At 45.5% G+C, this 16,268-nt stretch overlaps 1 protein-coding gene across 1 annotated transcript in view; it reads left to right on the top strand.

The window, feature by feature from the left end:
* ZNF592 (zinc finger protein 592) overlaps positions 1–16,268 on the top strand; it is a 91,609-nt gene that overhangs the window by 5,122 nt on the left and 70,219 nt on the right. Inside the window, exon 2 of the mRNA XM_065411645.1 lies at positions 896–3,240. Within this exon, the coding sequence (XP_065267717.1) occupies positions 904–3,240 (2,337 nt within the window). The 5' untranslated portion in view covers positions 896–903. The remainder of the gene's footprint in view (positions 1–895; positions 3,241–16,268) is intronic.

Genomic DNA, 16,268 nt, shown 5'->3' with positions numbered 1-16,268 from the left:
CAGGGTTGGAGTTTGACTGACTTTGCCTGAATGTAGAGGACACCTAGGAAAGAATCATAGAATAGAATATCAGGGTTGGAAGGGACCTCAGGAGGTCATCTAGTCCAACCCCCTGCTCAAAGCAGGACAAATCCCCAGACAGATTTTTGCCCCAGATCCCTAAATGGCCCCCTCAAGGATTGAACTCACAACCCTGGATTTATCAGGCCAATGCTCAAACCACTGAGCTAGCCCTCCCGGATGTGCCCCTCTCCTACACAGTGACCCAGGGCAGTATAGGAGTGGGGGACGAAGAGAAACTGAGAACAACTACCAATTTACAGCTCCCTGATTCTCTGCCCCAGCCCAGATTAAGGCAGACTCCCAGCTGTTCTAACTTGCACCAGCTGCCAGTAGTCCCAAGGAACCATGCACCAAGTGGGGTAGCCAGAGCACAGCACATTGCGGCTACACCCCTCCCAGCCTGGCACAGCTGTACTAGGGGAATGTAGGAGACAGCTGGATGCCCACTGGGGGCTCCTCTATGTTGGGAATCCACAGCAGGGTATTTGCAGGTGGCTTATGCTGCCTGAGCAGTCTATAGGGAGCAGAACAGTAGAGGATCTTCCCCAGAGTCTTGATAGCAGCCCCTTGGCCTTTTAAAGTAATACATTAGACCCTGGGGCCAGAATGGCTGAATGGCACTGAGTTAGTCCATCTACAAATGAACAAAAAATCCCACAGTGTTTAAACTGGAAGTTTAAGTGATAGCATGTTGAAAGTTCCCATACTAGCTTCCCTGTAGTGGCTAGAGTCCTAATTTTTTTCTTCATTGGTTAGAGTAAATCCAAGTAAGAGTTTAATAGACTTTTTTCCAGAGACAAACTTTGATAGTGTGTTTCGCTTTTAATTGCAGCTTTCATCATGGGGGACATGAAAACCCCGGACTTCGATGACCTTTTGGCTGCTTTTGACATCCCAGACCCAACTAGCCTTGATGCCAAGGAGACCATACAGTCAACTAGTGAAGAGAACGAAAATCATTTAAAGCCATCAGGAATTTGTATAGATGAAAATGTGTCCTTGTCCCACTCAGTACCGGCTCCTGATACCCCTGTTGTGAGTGTTATTGTGAAGAACACAAGTCGTCAGGAGTCCTTTGAAGCAGAGAAGGAGGGGAATCACCTTGGAGCTGGTCTGTTACATAATGGGTTCCGTGGGTCTGATCTGCCATCAGAGGCTCACAACTTAGTGCACAGTTATGGGAAATTTGATTCTGCTTTTATTAATGGTGATAGTTCGAAAAACTTTTCTGAAAAATTGGACCAATCAAAGTCAGAACCTTTACCCACATTCAGTCAGTTCAGCCCTATCTCCAGCCCTGAACCGGAGGATGCTTTCAAAGAGAACAGTATTGATGATAAACCAAAACATGCCCAAACTCCATATTTCCCACCAACTCCAATGTATATTCCAACTGCGGCTTCAGTTCTAGATTCACTTAGGAAGTTACCAGAGCCAGAATTGAGTATGTTTGATCAATATTGTAAAAAAGAACAAAAGATGGAGATTCATAGCCAGCAAGAAAATAGGCTGGAATTGAGCAGAAAAGAACAAGACAGGGTAGCAGAGAAGTTCGTAGAATCCAGCAAAGATCTAGTGGATACCAACAACTTCCTTGGAGAAGGCTTGGCATTTCGAAGCTTCCACAACAATAACTTGAAGGAAAGCCGAGGGTCTATGCCTGAGGTGAACTTTTCTTCATCAATCCCACCTCGCCAACGTCTAAAGCCAGCTCACTCAAAATTGTCATCTTGTGTTGCTGCATTAGTAGCTCTTCAGGCCAAAAAAGTTGCATGTATTCCAAAAGAAGATCAAACAAGTCTTACAAAAGAACCTTCTGGCCATTTTAAAGATGGCATGAAAGGAAGCCCCAAAATGCCTAAGTCACCAAAGAGCCCAAGAAGCCCCCTAGAGGTGGTAAAAAAGGCCAACAAGCAGCCCGAGAGTCCTCGGAGTGTGTGCAGTGATAGTAGTGGAAAAGGCTCTCCCTCCATGGCAGCTGGCTCTCCGCCGGCTATTCCCAAAGTTAGAATAAAAACTATTAAGATGTCTTCTGGTGAAATTAAAAGAACTGTAACTAGAATCTTGCCAGAAGCTGAAGAGTTGGGCAAATCCCCTGAGGAGTCATGTGCAGAAGGTTCGGCCACGGAAGAGTTTACTAAGTCCTTCCCTTCACCCGATACTAGTGCAGTCACAGAAAATGAGGCAAGCAAGGGTTCCATCAAAAATGCAGCTGCCACAGCTGTTCAAGTGTCAAATGTTGTGAGCCCCTGTATAGATGATATGAAAACAGAGACTACTGACAACAGCACACCCAATGTGTCTTCGTCTCCACTGCCAAACTGTGGCAGTGATGCCATAAAAATAGGTAATGTGGGTCAGCAGCCCAACAAGAGGCAGCAGCAGGGTACAGTGACGCAGCCATCTAACCCCACCACTTCCAGCCTCCTTCCCAAGGCCGTACATCTAGCAAATCTCAATTTAGTTCCACACAGTGTTGCTGCTTCTGTCACAGCAAAGTCCTCTGTGCAAAGGCGAAGTCAGCCTCAGCTAACTCAAATGTCAGTGCCACTGGTGCATCAAGTAAAGAAAGCTGCTCCTGTAATTGTGGAGGAATTTAATAAAGTACTAAACAGTAACAATCTTGTGCCAGTGTATTCTCCAAACCTCAGCCCACCACCTGACAGCAATATTCAGTTACCTGCATCTGGGTATTGTTGCCTGGAATGTGGAGATTCATTTGCCTTAGAAAAAAGCCTAACTCAACACTATAGTAGGCGAAGTGTCCACATTGAAGTAATGTGTACTCAGTGTTCAACTCTGCTGCTGTTCTTTAACAAGTGTAGTTTGCTTAAACATGCGAGAGAGCACAAGAGCAAAGGATTAATTATGCAATGTTCTCAGCTGTTAATGAAACCAATTTCCTTAGATGAAATGTTTTCACCTTCTCCTACAAACTCTTCAGTGTCTTTGGCCCCTCAGACTTTGCATTTCCCATCTCCTTCATGTAAACCCAGTGCTACATCAGGAAGTGGGACAGGAACCTCTATCAACACTCACCCAGCCATGCCTCTGTATGCAGACCCATTGAGACTAATCCGTCATGGACTAAAGTGTCTTGAATGTAACAAGCAGGCGCAGGATTATGTTGCTCTAGCAGCACACTTCCAGAGAACCTCAGAAGATAATGAGGGACTGGTAAGTAATTCTTTAAAATTTTAACTCCTTTAAACCCAATAGAAATGTAACTACCATTTGAAAAAGAAAGAAAATAGACATCATACTTGAAAGTGAATTATTTAAACTTGCAATTCTGTATTGGGGTCTGTATGTCAATGTATCTTGTGTCATAAGTTTAAGGATGATGATGGAAAGTAAAATAGAAAGCAGCTGCCAGTGAAGTTTTGGGCTGTGTGCGCAACAGCACTGCGTCATGGACTGCGAAGGTGGTGATTTTTCTGTGGGTCTGGAGAGATTGCACACAATTTTGGTCTTCAGTTCTGAGTACATGAATACCAGGCCTATTGACTAGTTATTCACTGTCTATGCTTTGCAGGATGAGTGTGTAAACTATAAGATGAATTACACAGATTAATTAGAATCATAGAAATGTAGGGCTGGAAGGGATGTTGAGCAGTCATCTAGTCCAGTCCCCTCACTGTGGCAGGACCAAGTAAACCTAGACCATCTCTTACCAATGTTTGTCCAACCTGTTTATAAAAATCTCCAATGATGGGCATTGCACAACCTCCCTTGGTAACCTGTTCCAGTGCTTAACTATCCTTACAATTAGACACTTTTTCCTCATATCTAAACTAAATCTCTGTTGCTGTAAATTAAGCCATTACTTCTTGTCCTGCCTTCTGTGGGCATGGAGAACAATTGATCACCTTCCTCTTTATAACAGCCCTTAACATATTTGAAGACTGTTGTCAGGTCCCCCCTCAGTCTTCTATTCTCAAAACTAAACATGCCCATTTTTTTTTTTTTTTTAGCCTTTCCTCAGAGGTTAGGTTTTTAAACCTTTTATCGTTGTTTTGCTCTCCTCTGGACTCTCTCCAGTTCATCCACATGTTCCTTCAAGTGTGGCACCCAGAACTGGATGCTGTATTCCTGCTGAGGCCTTGCCAGTGCTGAGTGGTGCAATTACCTTCTGTGTCTGAAATACAACACTATTAATACACCCCAAAATATTAGCTTTTCTCACAACTGCATCACATTGTTGACTCATTCAATTTGTGATCTATTATAGCCCCCCAGAGCCTTTTCAGCAGTACTAGCGCATAGCTAGTTATTCCCCATTTTGTAGTTGTGCATATGATTTGTCCTTCCTAAGTGAAGTACTTTGCACTTATCTGTATTGAATTTCATCATCTTGATTTCAGAGCTCTTTTCTAATTTGTCAAGATCATTTTGATTTCTAACAGGGTTTTAAATTCAGAACCGGGTTGGGGAGTCGTGATCATATTTAATTTCTGGTTTTTGTAATGTTTTGAGGTGGGTTTTGTTTGTGCAGCACTTTGAACTCTGGGACCCTGGTAACATACTCAGCCCAGCAAGGCATAAATAGAAAAGGAGAGACTGGAGGTATGTCCACACTGCAATTCAAAACCTGCAGCTGGCCTTTGGGGCTCCAGCTAAGGGGCTGTTTAATTGTGGTATAGGCGTTCAGGCTGGAGCCTGGGCTCGAGGACCCTGCAGTAAGATGGTCCCAGAGTTTTTACACCTGAATTAAACAACCCTTAGCCTGAGTCCTGTGAGTCAGCTGGCACGGGCCATGTGGTGGTGTCTAATTGCAGTGTAGACATACCCTGAGAGGCCAGGTGTAGTATCTGCAATAGCATCAGTCTGACAGGTTTGCCAGACTCTTCTTGGCTGTCTTGTGATGAGGCCCATGCCTGCCTAGGGCTTCTGGTGGGACATTAAAGAAGTGGCTTAGCACTTCAGTGCAGTCTGCTTCTCAGCAAGGGACTCAGTTTCCTATGTAATTGAAGACGCTACTGCCCTGCTGCTTTCCCCTGGGGTTCTTCCTTCTGAGTGATCACTGACCTCCAACTCTAAGGCATGCCACCCTTCAGAGCCTGAGAATCTGTGCAGTTCTACCTCTCCTTTACCTGCCCTCCCCATAGGTATGAAAGAGAGGGGGATATTCCATTCTTGCACACCAAGACCATGCCGTCTGATTCTTTGAGGGTATGATCGATCATACAACATCCTTATTAAATACTCGCAAACAGCCATAGTTGAACAGGAGGAGAGAACTGTCCTTTCTTTCTCTTTGGAAAAAGGCAAAGCCTTCCATGTATTTTTGGTTGCCAAAATTATTAAGTTATATGTGCTGGCAGGCCCCAGATCTAATTCCCTTAATTAGATCCATAAACAAAGACTACAAGATGTCAGGAGGCTCTGGAAGCATGGCTGACCATTCTTAGCATGGACACATTGAATGATCTGGAGTATACAGCTACAAATCTCTCATTAGAGTGTTCCGCCTAGAAATATTTTAAATTTTAAAAAATATTGGGAGCCCTAAACTGGAGTTTCAGACTTGCTCTGGCCCAGTATAGGAGCTTTAATTTCTTTTTTTTCTTTTCTTTTTTTTAATACCTCTGTCGCATGCAGGGAATGGATTACTTGATCCAGTGTTCTAATCTTAGACAAAGACTCACTGATTTTTAAGGCCAGAAAGGACCCTAAGATTGTCTGACCTGCATAACACAGGCCAAAGAACCTCAGTTGGTAAAATCTGCCTCAAACCCGTAACTTGGATTTGAGCGAGAACATATAAACTAGAAAGATATGAAGTCTTGATTCAAAAGCTTCAGGTGGTGAAGAATCCACTCCATCCATAGGTAAATTGTTCCACTGATAAGTTACCCTGACTTAAAAAATTTATTTCTAGTCTGAATTTCTCTAACTTCAACTTCCAACCATTGGATTAAAGAGCCATCTACTGTCAGAAATCTCTTACACTTGTAAGAACTTGTGGACGATGATCAGGTCATCTTTTAATCTTTTCTTGGGTAAGCTTACACAGATTGAGCTTCTTAAGCCTTTTGGTATAAATTATGGTCTTTGGGCTTCAAATCATTCTTGTAGCACTTTTCTGAATCCTTTGTAATTTTTCAATATCCTTTTGATGTGTGGACACAAGAACTGGACGAAGTATTCCAGTAATAGTCTCACTAATGCCGTATAAAGAGGTAACACCACCTCCCTACTTCTTGATATTTCCCTGCTTATACATCCAACGGTTGTGTTTGCCCTCTTAGCTACAGCGTTGCACTGGGTGGGAGCTCATGTTCAATTGGTTATCAGTTGTTATCCCCAAGTCTTGTTCAATGTCGCTGCATTCCAGGATATGGTCCTCCATTTTGTATGACCTACAGTCCTTGTTCCTAGATGCATGATCTTGCTTTTGGCTGTGTTGAAAGGAATGTTGTTAGTTTGAATGAGCTCACCTTACCAAGTGATCCACGTCGGGGCATGTAACTGAATAAGCCCCATCTTTATTTACCACTCCACCAATTTGTGTCATTAAAAAAAAATTACCAGCAACGATCTTATATTTTCTTCCAGATCATTGATATTTAATAGTATTGGTGGCAAGAACAGATCCCTGTGGAACCACATTAGAAACACTCTCTTGTTGAGTAGTGAATTCCTGTGTACACTTACTTTTTATGAGATCTGTCAGTTAACTAGTTCTTAGCCGTTTAATAGGGCTACATTGATTTTATATAGTGCTAGTTTTATATCAAAATGTCGGTCAAATGCCGTACAGAAGTCCAAGTATATTAACTTAGTTACCTTTATCAACAAAACTTGTGTACTCATCAAAATATTCCGAAGTTTGTTTGACAAGACTTATTTACTGTAAAACCATGTTGCTTGGCAATAATTATACCACCATTCTTTACTGATTGCATTCCATATCAACCTTTCCATTATTTTGTCCAGGAATGACATCAGACTAACTAGCATATACTTTGTAGATCATGCCATTTTACTCTTTTTAAATACTGGGACAATATTAGCTTTTTCCAGTCCTTTGGAGCTTCCCCAGTATTCTAGGACCATTAATTAACATTAAGGATTCAGAGAGCTCTTCATCCAATTCTTCTAATACGCTTGGATGCAAATGATTGGGTCCTGCAGATTTTAAAATGCTTAATTTTAATAGTTGCTGTTTGTCATGCCCCATAGTTATTGATAGAATGGAAAGTATTTCATTATCAGTGTATGATATAAAGATCATCCTGCTTGTATCCAAATACAGAACAGAAATATTAATTTCTGTCTATTTTGCATCATGTTTTGACAGTTTTACTTACCATCCTTATCTAGTGTTGGACCTATATCATTATGATTTTGTTTGTTCCTGATATATTTCAAGAATTCCTTCTTATTGTCCTTAACCCTGCTGATCTTTGACTTTTTTTGGTTGCTGCCTTTAGCATCCCTATCAATTGTCACCAGTCAGGAAATGCAAATTTGTATTCTTTGCTATCATCTTACCCGTTTTATCTCTTATTGCTTCTTTCACCTCCTCTCTAAACCTTCTTTCTTGATTGGAGATTTGATTCTAATAAAGCATGTTTAAATAATTCAGTTATTCACATTTCTGAGGGATAATTTCCCTTTTTTGGAGAGTTGCTGAAGCTGGTTAACCGCTTTTTTTTTCAGTTAGCACTAAGGGTACGTCTACTCTGCCGAGACTATACCAAAATAGCTATGCTGGTGTAGCTATGCCAGCATAACCCTGCATTGTAGATATAGCCTTTATTGATGGAAGGGGTTTTTCCGTTAGTATAAGAACATCACCTCTCCAAACGAGGTTAGTTACTGTGACAAAGTTCCTCCTCTATCTTGGTGGGTCCTGCGCTTATTGGCGGATTTTCTTGCCTCAGAGATTCACCATGTGGGTTGGGGAACAGCCCAGAGACCTTCCCCTCTGGAAGAACCCACAGTCCAGGTCAATTGGGAGGTTTGGGGGGAACCCGGGCCCGCCCTCTACTCCAGGTTCCGGCCCAGGGCCCTGTGGACTGCAGCTGTCTATAGTGCCTCCTGTAACAGCTGCATGACAGCTACAACTCCCTGGGCTACTTCCCCATGGCCTCCTCCAAACACCTTCCTTATTCTCACCACAGGACCTTCCTCCTGGTGTCTGATAACGCTTGTGCTCCTCAGTCCTCCAGCAGCACACCCTCTCAGCTTCTTGCTCCCAGGTCCTCACACTCGCACCACAAACTGAAGTGAGCTCCTTTTAAAACCTAGGTGCCCTGATTAGCCTGCCTTAATTGATTCTAGCAGCTTCTTCTTAATTGGCTCCAGGTGTCCTAATTAGCCTGCCTGCCTTAACTGGTTCTAGCAGGTTCCTGATTACTCTAGTGCAGCCCCTTCTCTGGTCACTCAGGGAACAGAAAACTACTCATCCAGTGACCAGTATATTTGCCCTCTACCAGACTCCTGTACCCCACTGGTCTGGATCTGTCACATATCCCTCCCCCTGCTCAAGGCCAAGGGGTTGAGCAGCTTGGGACGCCAGACAGTGCACACGTGACAAGCCATCGGCGTTGCCATGACGGCTCCCTACTCTGTGTTGCACACGGAACTGGAAAGGTTGGAGGGATAAGAACCATCTGGTCACCCTTGTGTTCTTCTCCTTGTTCCGCTGCATCCATTGACAAGGGGCATGGTCGGTCACGAGGACAAATCTGCGCCCGAGCAGGTAGTAGCGCAATGTTTCCATGGCCCATTTTACAGCGAGGCATTCTCTCTCCACCACTGCATATTTTTGTTCCCTTGGAAGGAGTTTCCGACTGAGGTATAGAATTGGGTGTTCCTCCTCCCCGACCATCTGTGATAGAACGGCCCCCAACCCTACTTTCGATGCATCCGTCTGCAGGATAAACTCCTTGGTGAAATCAGGGGCTATCAGTACGGGGTTACTGCAGAGGGCAGTCCGTAGGTCTGTGAATGCTTCCTCTGCTGTGTCAGACCATCTCACCAGATCAGGTCCACGGGCTTTCACTAGGTCTGTCAGGGGGCTTGCCCTTGTGGCAAAGTGGGGGATAAATCGTCGGTAATACCCCACCACACCTAGGAACGCCTGGACTTGTTTCTTGCGACTTGGTCGGGGCCAAGTTTGGATGGCCTCTAACTTGTTCATTTGGGGTTTTACCAAACCTTTTCCCACAATGTAGCCAAGGTATTTGGCCTCTGTAAACCCTACAGCGCACTTGGCAGGGTTTGCTGTAAGGCCAGCTCGCCTGAAGGTATCGAGGACTGCCTCCACCTTCTCCAGGTGGGTTTCCCAGTCTGGGGTATGAATGACCACATCGTCCAAGTAGGCAGCAGCATAACTGTTATGCGGCGTAATAGCTTCTCCATGAGGCGCTGGAAGGTAGCTGGGGCCCCATGTAGTCCAAAAGGGAGGACAGTATATTGAAAAAGACCCTCTGGTGTAGAGAACGCAGTCTTTTCCTTTGCGTCTTCTGCAAGGGGAATCTGCCAGTACCCCTTTGTCAAGTCTAGGGTAATCAAGTACCGGGCATTACCCAGACGGTCCACTAGCTCATCTATGCGAGGTATGGGGTACGCGTCGAACTGGGATACTTCATTTAGTCGCCGGAAGTCGTTGCAAAATCTTGTGGTGCCATGAGGTTTGGGCACCAGCACGATTGGGCTGGACCACTGACTGTGGGATTCTTCGATGATCCCCAACTCCAGCATTTTTTTTATTTCTGCTTTTATTTCCTCCCTTTTTGCCGCTGGCACCCGATAGGGCCTCATTGTTACTCTGGACCCAGGGTTCATGACGATGTGGTGATATGTCTCGGTTGTTCGACCCGGTTTTGTCGAGAACACATCTTGGTTCCGGAAGATCATCTCAGACACCTCATTCTTCTGGTCTGGTGTTAAATCGGGAGACACTCTCACCTGTTTGGAAGGCTTGTTTTCCTGGGTTAGGTCTTTTTGGACTGTTGTGCATGCCTCTTGTGCATGCCAGGGTTTCAGAAGGTTAACGTGATAAATCTGTTCTTGTTTTCTGTGTCCTGGCTGCCGCACCTTGTAGGTTACTTCCCCCACGGGTTCAACCACCTCATAGGGCCCCTGCCATTGGGCCAGAAGCTTGCTTTCTGCCGTGGGTACCAACACCATAACCCGATCCCCTGGTTGGAACTGTCGCACTTTTGCCTGGCGATTGTAATGGGTTCGCTGGGCCTCCTGTGCCTTCTCCAAATGTTCCCGTACAATAGGGGTAACCCGGGCTATCCGGTCTCGCATCTGCATTACATGCTCTATTATATTTCTCCCCTCATTGGGTTCCTCTTCCCAGATCTCTTTGGCGATATTTAGTATGCCATGGGGGTGACGCCCGTATAATAACTCAAAGGGGGAAAACCCAGTTGAGGCCTGAGGTACCTCCTGGATAGCGAACATAAGGTAGGGTAGTAGGGTGTCCCAATCCTTCCCGTCCCGACTTACCACCTTCCTTATCATAGCCTTGAGGGTTTGGTTAAACCTTTCTACCAACCCATCAGTCTGCGGATGGTAGACCGAAGTTCTCAGGGTATGTATATGGAGCAGCGTACAGAGGTCCTTCATTAGCTTCGACATAAATGGGGTTCCTTGGTCGGTTAATATCTCCTTCGGTAGCCCCATTCGGGCAAAGATCCCCACCAGCTCTTTGGCTATAGTTTTAGAGGCCGTGTTCCGCAGGGGGACGGCTTCTGGGTAGCGAGTAGCATAGTCCAAAATAACAAGTATATATTGGTGGCCCCGAGCAGTCTTCTCCAGGGGTCCCACAAGGTCCATGGCTATTCACTTGAAGGGGACCTCTATGATGGGAAGGGGTACTAAAAGTGCCCTCAAGTAGGGAGGGGGACTGTGCAGCTGACACTCCGGGCAGGAGGCACAGTACCTCCGCACTTCTTCATGTACTCCGGGCCAGAAGAACCGTCGTAGGACTCGTGCCAGGGTCTTCTCTACCCCCAAATGCCCCCCAAAAAGACGACCATGAGCAAGACTTAATACAGCGTTCTGGTGTTTTTGAGGTACTAGGATCTGCTGTACCTTCTGCCCCTGTACTGGTGCAACCCGGTATAAGATCCTTCTTCATTATGAAGTAGGGTCCTGGTCCCTGGGTTTTCCCTTCCACGGGGACCCCATCTATTTCAGTCACCTCCTTCCTAATGTTGTCGTACCTTGGGTCTTCTGCCTGGTCCCTTCCAAAATTTCCTCTCCCGGGGCTAATCTGCCCAAGATCTAGGGGCCCAGTCTCTGTTGCCTCTACTGGTTCAGAAGCATTAGGGTGGGGGTCAGACTCGGGTGCTTCTCCCTCCTGCGTGGCCTCCTTTTCAGCTGCGCGGGTCCGCCTACCTACAAGAGCGACCCTCTGGCTTTGGGTCAGTATTCGGGTTCCCAAGGCCTTAGCTGCCCTTCTTTCCCTTTTTGTCTTTCTACCCTGTCTGGGAGCGGAGAACAAATCTGGGGATATTTCAGAGAAGATTGGGGGTTGACAGTCTGCTGTGGATGCCTCACCAATTTTAGGGTCCCCATCTTTCTCCAATCCCCCTACTGGGAGTAAGTTTCCAAACCCTGGGAAGTCCCTCCCTATGAGCACCGGGTATGGGAGTTTAGGGACTACACCTGCTGCTACCTCAGCAGTGTTCCCTTGGATCTCCATTTTTACTGGGATGGTGGGGTAGTAACTAACTGTCCCATGGATGCATGTTATCCCCGTACGTTTAGCCTGTAGCAGCTGACTATGCTTCACGAGCTTCCCTGAGATAAGCGTGATAGCACTCCCCGAATCAACCAGTGCCGTGGTCCCTACCCCATTTAGTTTCACTGGTCTGGTATACATATGTGGGGTTAGTGAGACCCCCACAAGGTGGATTAGGGAGCATGGATCTGCCCAGTTCCCCAGGTTACACTGCATAGGCTCCTCAGCATTGGGACACTGTGCAGCTATGTGTCCCCACTCCCCGCAGGCATAACATCTGTATGGAGCCCTAGGCGTTCCCCGGTCTCTTAGTTTGGGCAGTCTAACACCACGATCCTCTTCTCCCTCAGTGCTCCGACTCTTTGTGGCCTCTGATGGGCCTTCAGCCTCTCTTTTTCCACCTGGGCCCTCCTGGTGTCCCTGTCACCTGATCTTTAGGGCTTGGTGCTGCTAGTTTAACCCGGAGTGGCTCTTCCTTAACTGGTCGGGTCAGCTCCCTCGCTGTCCTTCGCCTCTCTACCAGGGCGACAACCTCGTCATAGGTGGAGGGTTCGTTCTGGCTTACCCAGGCACGAAGATCTGGTGGTAGTCCCCTCATGTAATGGTCGATGACCAGAACCGCTAATATCTCTTCCGGACTCCGGGACTCTGTTTGCAACCACTTTCGTGCAAGATGGATGAGGTCATACAATTGGGACCGCGGGGTTTTTTCTTCCTGGTACCGCCAACCGTGATACTGCTGGGCCCACACTGCTGTCGTTACCCCAGATCTGGCTAGGATCTCTGCTTTCAGCTGGGGGTAGTCTGCCGCAGCCTCTTCAGGCAGATCATGGTAGGCCTTCTGGGCCTCCCCACACAGGAATGGGGCAAGGATGCCAGACCACTGATCTCGAGGCCAGGCCTCCCGTAGGGCTGTCCTCTCAAAGGCCAGAAGGTATGCCTCTACATCATCCTCCCGTGTCATTTTCTGCAGCCAATGGCTGGCCCGTATGAGCCGCGTCCCATCATGGCCGCGATTCAGCTCTGTAAGGGACTTTACCTGGTTTACCAGTTCCCGCAACATAGCTCGGTCTTGAGCAGCCTGGTCCATCAGCAGGCGATTAGTCTCTTGCTGCAGCCGCACTGCCTCCTGTTGGGCGGCTGCCTGGACACGGGTAGCCTCCTGCTGAGCCGCCATAGCTTGTATCCATGCCCGCACTACGTCATCCATTGTGATGAAAAAAATAAACCCTCTCCTTTTTTGTTTGTTTTGTTTTTTTAAATCACCCTCCTTCTTCCGCCGCGCTGTGCACCCCAAGATCCCACTCCTGACACCAGTGTGACAAAGTTCCTCCTCTATCTTGGTGGGTCCTGCGCATATTGGCGGATTTTCTTGCCTCAGAGGTTCACCATGTGTGTTGGGGAACAGCCCAGAGACCTTCCCCTCTGGAAGAACCCACAAATCCAGGTCAATTGGGAGGTTTGGGGGCCTGCCCTCTACTCCGGGTTCCAGCCCAGGGCCCTGTGGACTGCAGCTGTCTATAGTGCCTCCTGTAACAGCTGCATGACAGCTACAACTCCCTGGGCTACTTCCCAATGGCCTCCTCCAAACACCTTCCTTACTCTCACCACAGGACCTTCCTCCTGGTGTCTGATAACGCTTGTGCTCCTCAGTCCTCCAGCAGCACACCCTCTCAGCTCCTTGCTCCTCTTGCTCCCAGCTCCTCACACTCGCACCACAAACTGAAGTGAGCTCCTTTTAAAACCCAGGTGCCCTGATTAGCCTGTCTTAATTGATTCTAGCAGCTTCTTCTTAATTGGCTCCAGGTGTCCTAATTAGCCTGCCTGCCTTAACTGGTTCTAGCAGGTTCCTGATTACTCTAGTACAGCCCCTTCTCTGGTCACTCAGGGAACAGAAAACTACTCATCCAGTGACCAGTATATTTGCCCTCTACCAGACTCCTGTACCCCACTGGTCTGGATCTGTCACATTACATTGATGGAAGTATTCTTCTGTTGACATAAGCTTTCTACACTACAAACTTTGCTGACGCAAGTTATGTTGGCATAAAGTTGCTGCATTTAGTATATTGCTTGTGTGTGCACACACTTGGATCCTTGCGTTAACGTTGCATATACTCCCCAAGAATGCTTTTGTGAATGCACAGCGCCGTGCACCATGAGTAGGTATCCCAGTATGTAGATTGTCACTGTCCATTGCACTGTGTTTCGGGAAATTTTGGTAATATATCGTGGGGCAGAAACAAGTGGTGCAAGGGGTCAGCTTCCCAGCATGCAACTTTCTCCATCCCATAATGTCATTCAAGGTCTGTAATTTTCGTGCCTTTTAAAAAAAATTTCTGTGAACGTGCTCTGCCCTCCCCGCTATCCGTCCTCTCTGACAGAAGCATGGAACCTGCACAGCTCTGTACTATTGTTATGAGCATTGCAAGCACAAGATGCATGATCCTCTGGTATTTGCAGAGTCGCAAGAAGAACCGTATCAGTGGAGAGAGCATGATGGTTTCATGGAGGACAGATTGCTGTGGGGCATAGTGAAAACCAATTAATGGTGGCTGGTGGTGTTGCTGGAGCTGGTGGGCTTCTGGGCCCAAGAAATGATTACTGACTGGTGGGATTGCATCATAATACAGTAGAACCTCAGAGTTACGAACACCTTGGGAATGGAGGTTGTTCATACTCTGAAATGTTTGTAATTCTGAACAAAACATTATGGTTGTTCTTTCAAAAGATAGCATTCACATCCCTGTTTTGGCACCCAACTCATCTTGCCCCACAGTACGTCAACAGAAAGGGCTACTTTTCTATGGTTATGCAAGTGTTGGTGGATCACCAAGGACACTTCACTGACATCAGTGTGGGCTGGTCACGGAAGGTGCATGATGCTCACATCTTTAAGAACACAGGATTGTTCAGAAAGCTGCAAGCAGGGACTTTTTTTCCTGACATGCGGATTAGCATTGAGAATATTGAAATGCCAGTAATGATCCTGTGGAGCTCAGCCTACCCTTGGCTTATGAAGCTGTATAGCAGCCAGCTCGACCGCATCAAGGAAAGATTCTGCACCTACTGAGCCTGTAGTTGAATGACAGTTAAATGTGCTTTTTTGGTATATGGTATTGTTTACTCGCAAGGTTGGATCTCTGAGAGAAAAATATCTCCATAATTATAGCTGCCTGCTGTATCCTGCATAGGATCTGTGAGGCAAAGGGAGAAAAGTTGCTGCTGGGTTGGAACGCGGAGGTGGTGTGGCTATCTGCTGAGTTTGAACAGTCAGACACAAGGGGTATTAAATGAGCTCAATGTGGAGCTATATGGCTGAGGAAGGCCTTGAAAGAGCACTTTAACAGTGAGCCCCAGTAAAGTGTTTTGGTGGACTGTGTTCCTCCTTGCCCTGCAATTCTGGGGCCTATTAGGAATGGAGGGGTACTTTGGTGTATGTCTATGAATACACGGTCAGTGCACCTATTAATTTTATGGTGCTTGCTGTACATTTATAATTATTACACTATCTGTCACTAATCCTATGAGTTGTCACACTGTACAATAACAAGTAAGTGGGTGCTTTCAGTACCGCTTGGCATTCTGCAGTGTATGTTGGGAATTAAAGATTAATTACTTTCCAAAAAATACAATTTTATTGAGTAACATAACCAGTGTGTGCCAAAAAAATTTTTGTACAAGTTAAAAGCTAATACATTAAAAACTTAATAAATTAATGAAACAGAACTTAACAAGGGGAAAGAACATTCATGTCCATTTTGGCTACTCATACAACAACTGTGACTCTCACAGGTCAGTGTACATGAAGCTGTGGTTGTCCTTACTTTATCCTGGTGTGGAGTGATAGGGGTAGCAGGGTGGATTTGATTTAAATCATGATTTAAATAATTAGTCAGGAAAACTCAATTTAATCATGGATTTCTACATAAAAGTGCATTCTTGTTGGTTATTATAACCTTAATACATATTCTTCACAACTCAGAGAGAGATGTAGGTTTCATTTTTAGAAGGTACACACTATACATTTTTAGTGATTTATTTTGAAAACTTTTCAGATTAGTTTTACAGCTGTATCAGAAAATGAATGAGTGTTTGGTTATTTCATTTACCAAAGATAATTGAAGCAGATAGTTTACCTCCCAATGACTACATAAATATCTCCAATTCAACAGGCTAATCATTAATATTTGGAGGATTTTCTTGCCATGCTGTATTAGGAGGAGAACATCACTAGTCAGAAATTTAAATTGTTTTATTTAACTAAAACAACAACGTTATGTATTCTGGATTTTTTTTTCTTCAACAGCAAACATAATATTTTAACAAAACAAGCATATGAATTTTTAAATTTAGTTAAACATTCAAGTTTTTTAAAATCAGATTTGTTTTTGTTGAAATTGTTTTTAACTAAAATAGTTAAATGCAATATTTAAAACAAAAAACAAAAATTAAATCGACTGTCAGCCAGGTGAACATGAGAAACTTAAAATAT

The sequence above is a fragment of the Emys orbicularis genome, chromosome 10, assembly GCF_028017835.1.
Source record: "Emys orbicularis isolate rEmyOrb1 chromosome 10, rEmyOrb1.hap1, whole genome shotgun sequence".
Classification (NCBI taxonomy): Eukaryota; Metazoa; Chordata; order Testudines; family Emydidae; genus Emys; species Emys orbicularis.
The sequence above is the reverse complement of the archived record's forward strand: the minus strand, read 5'-3'. Positions and strand labels throughout refer to the sequence as shown.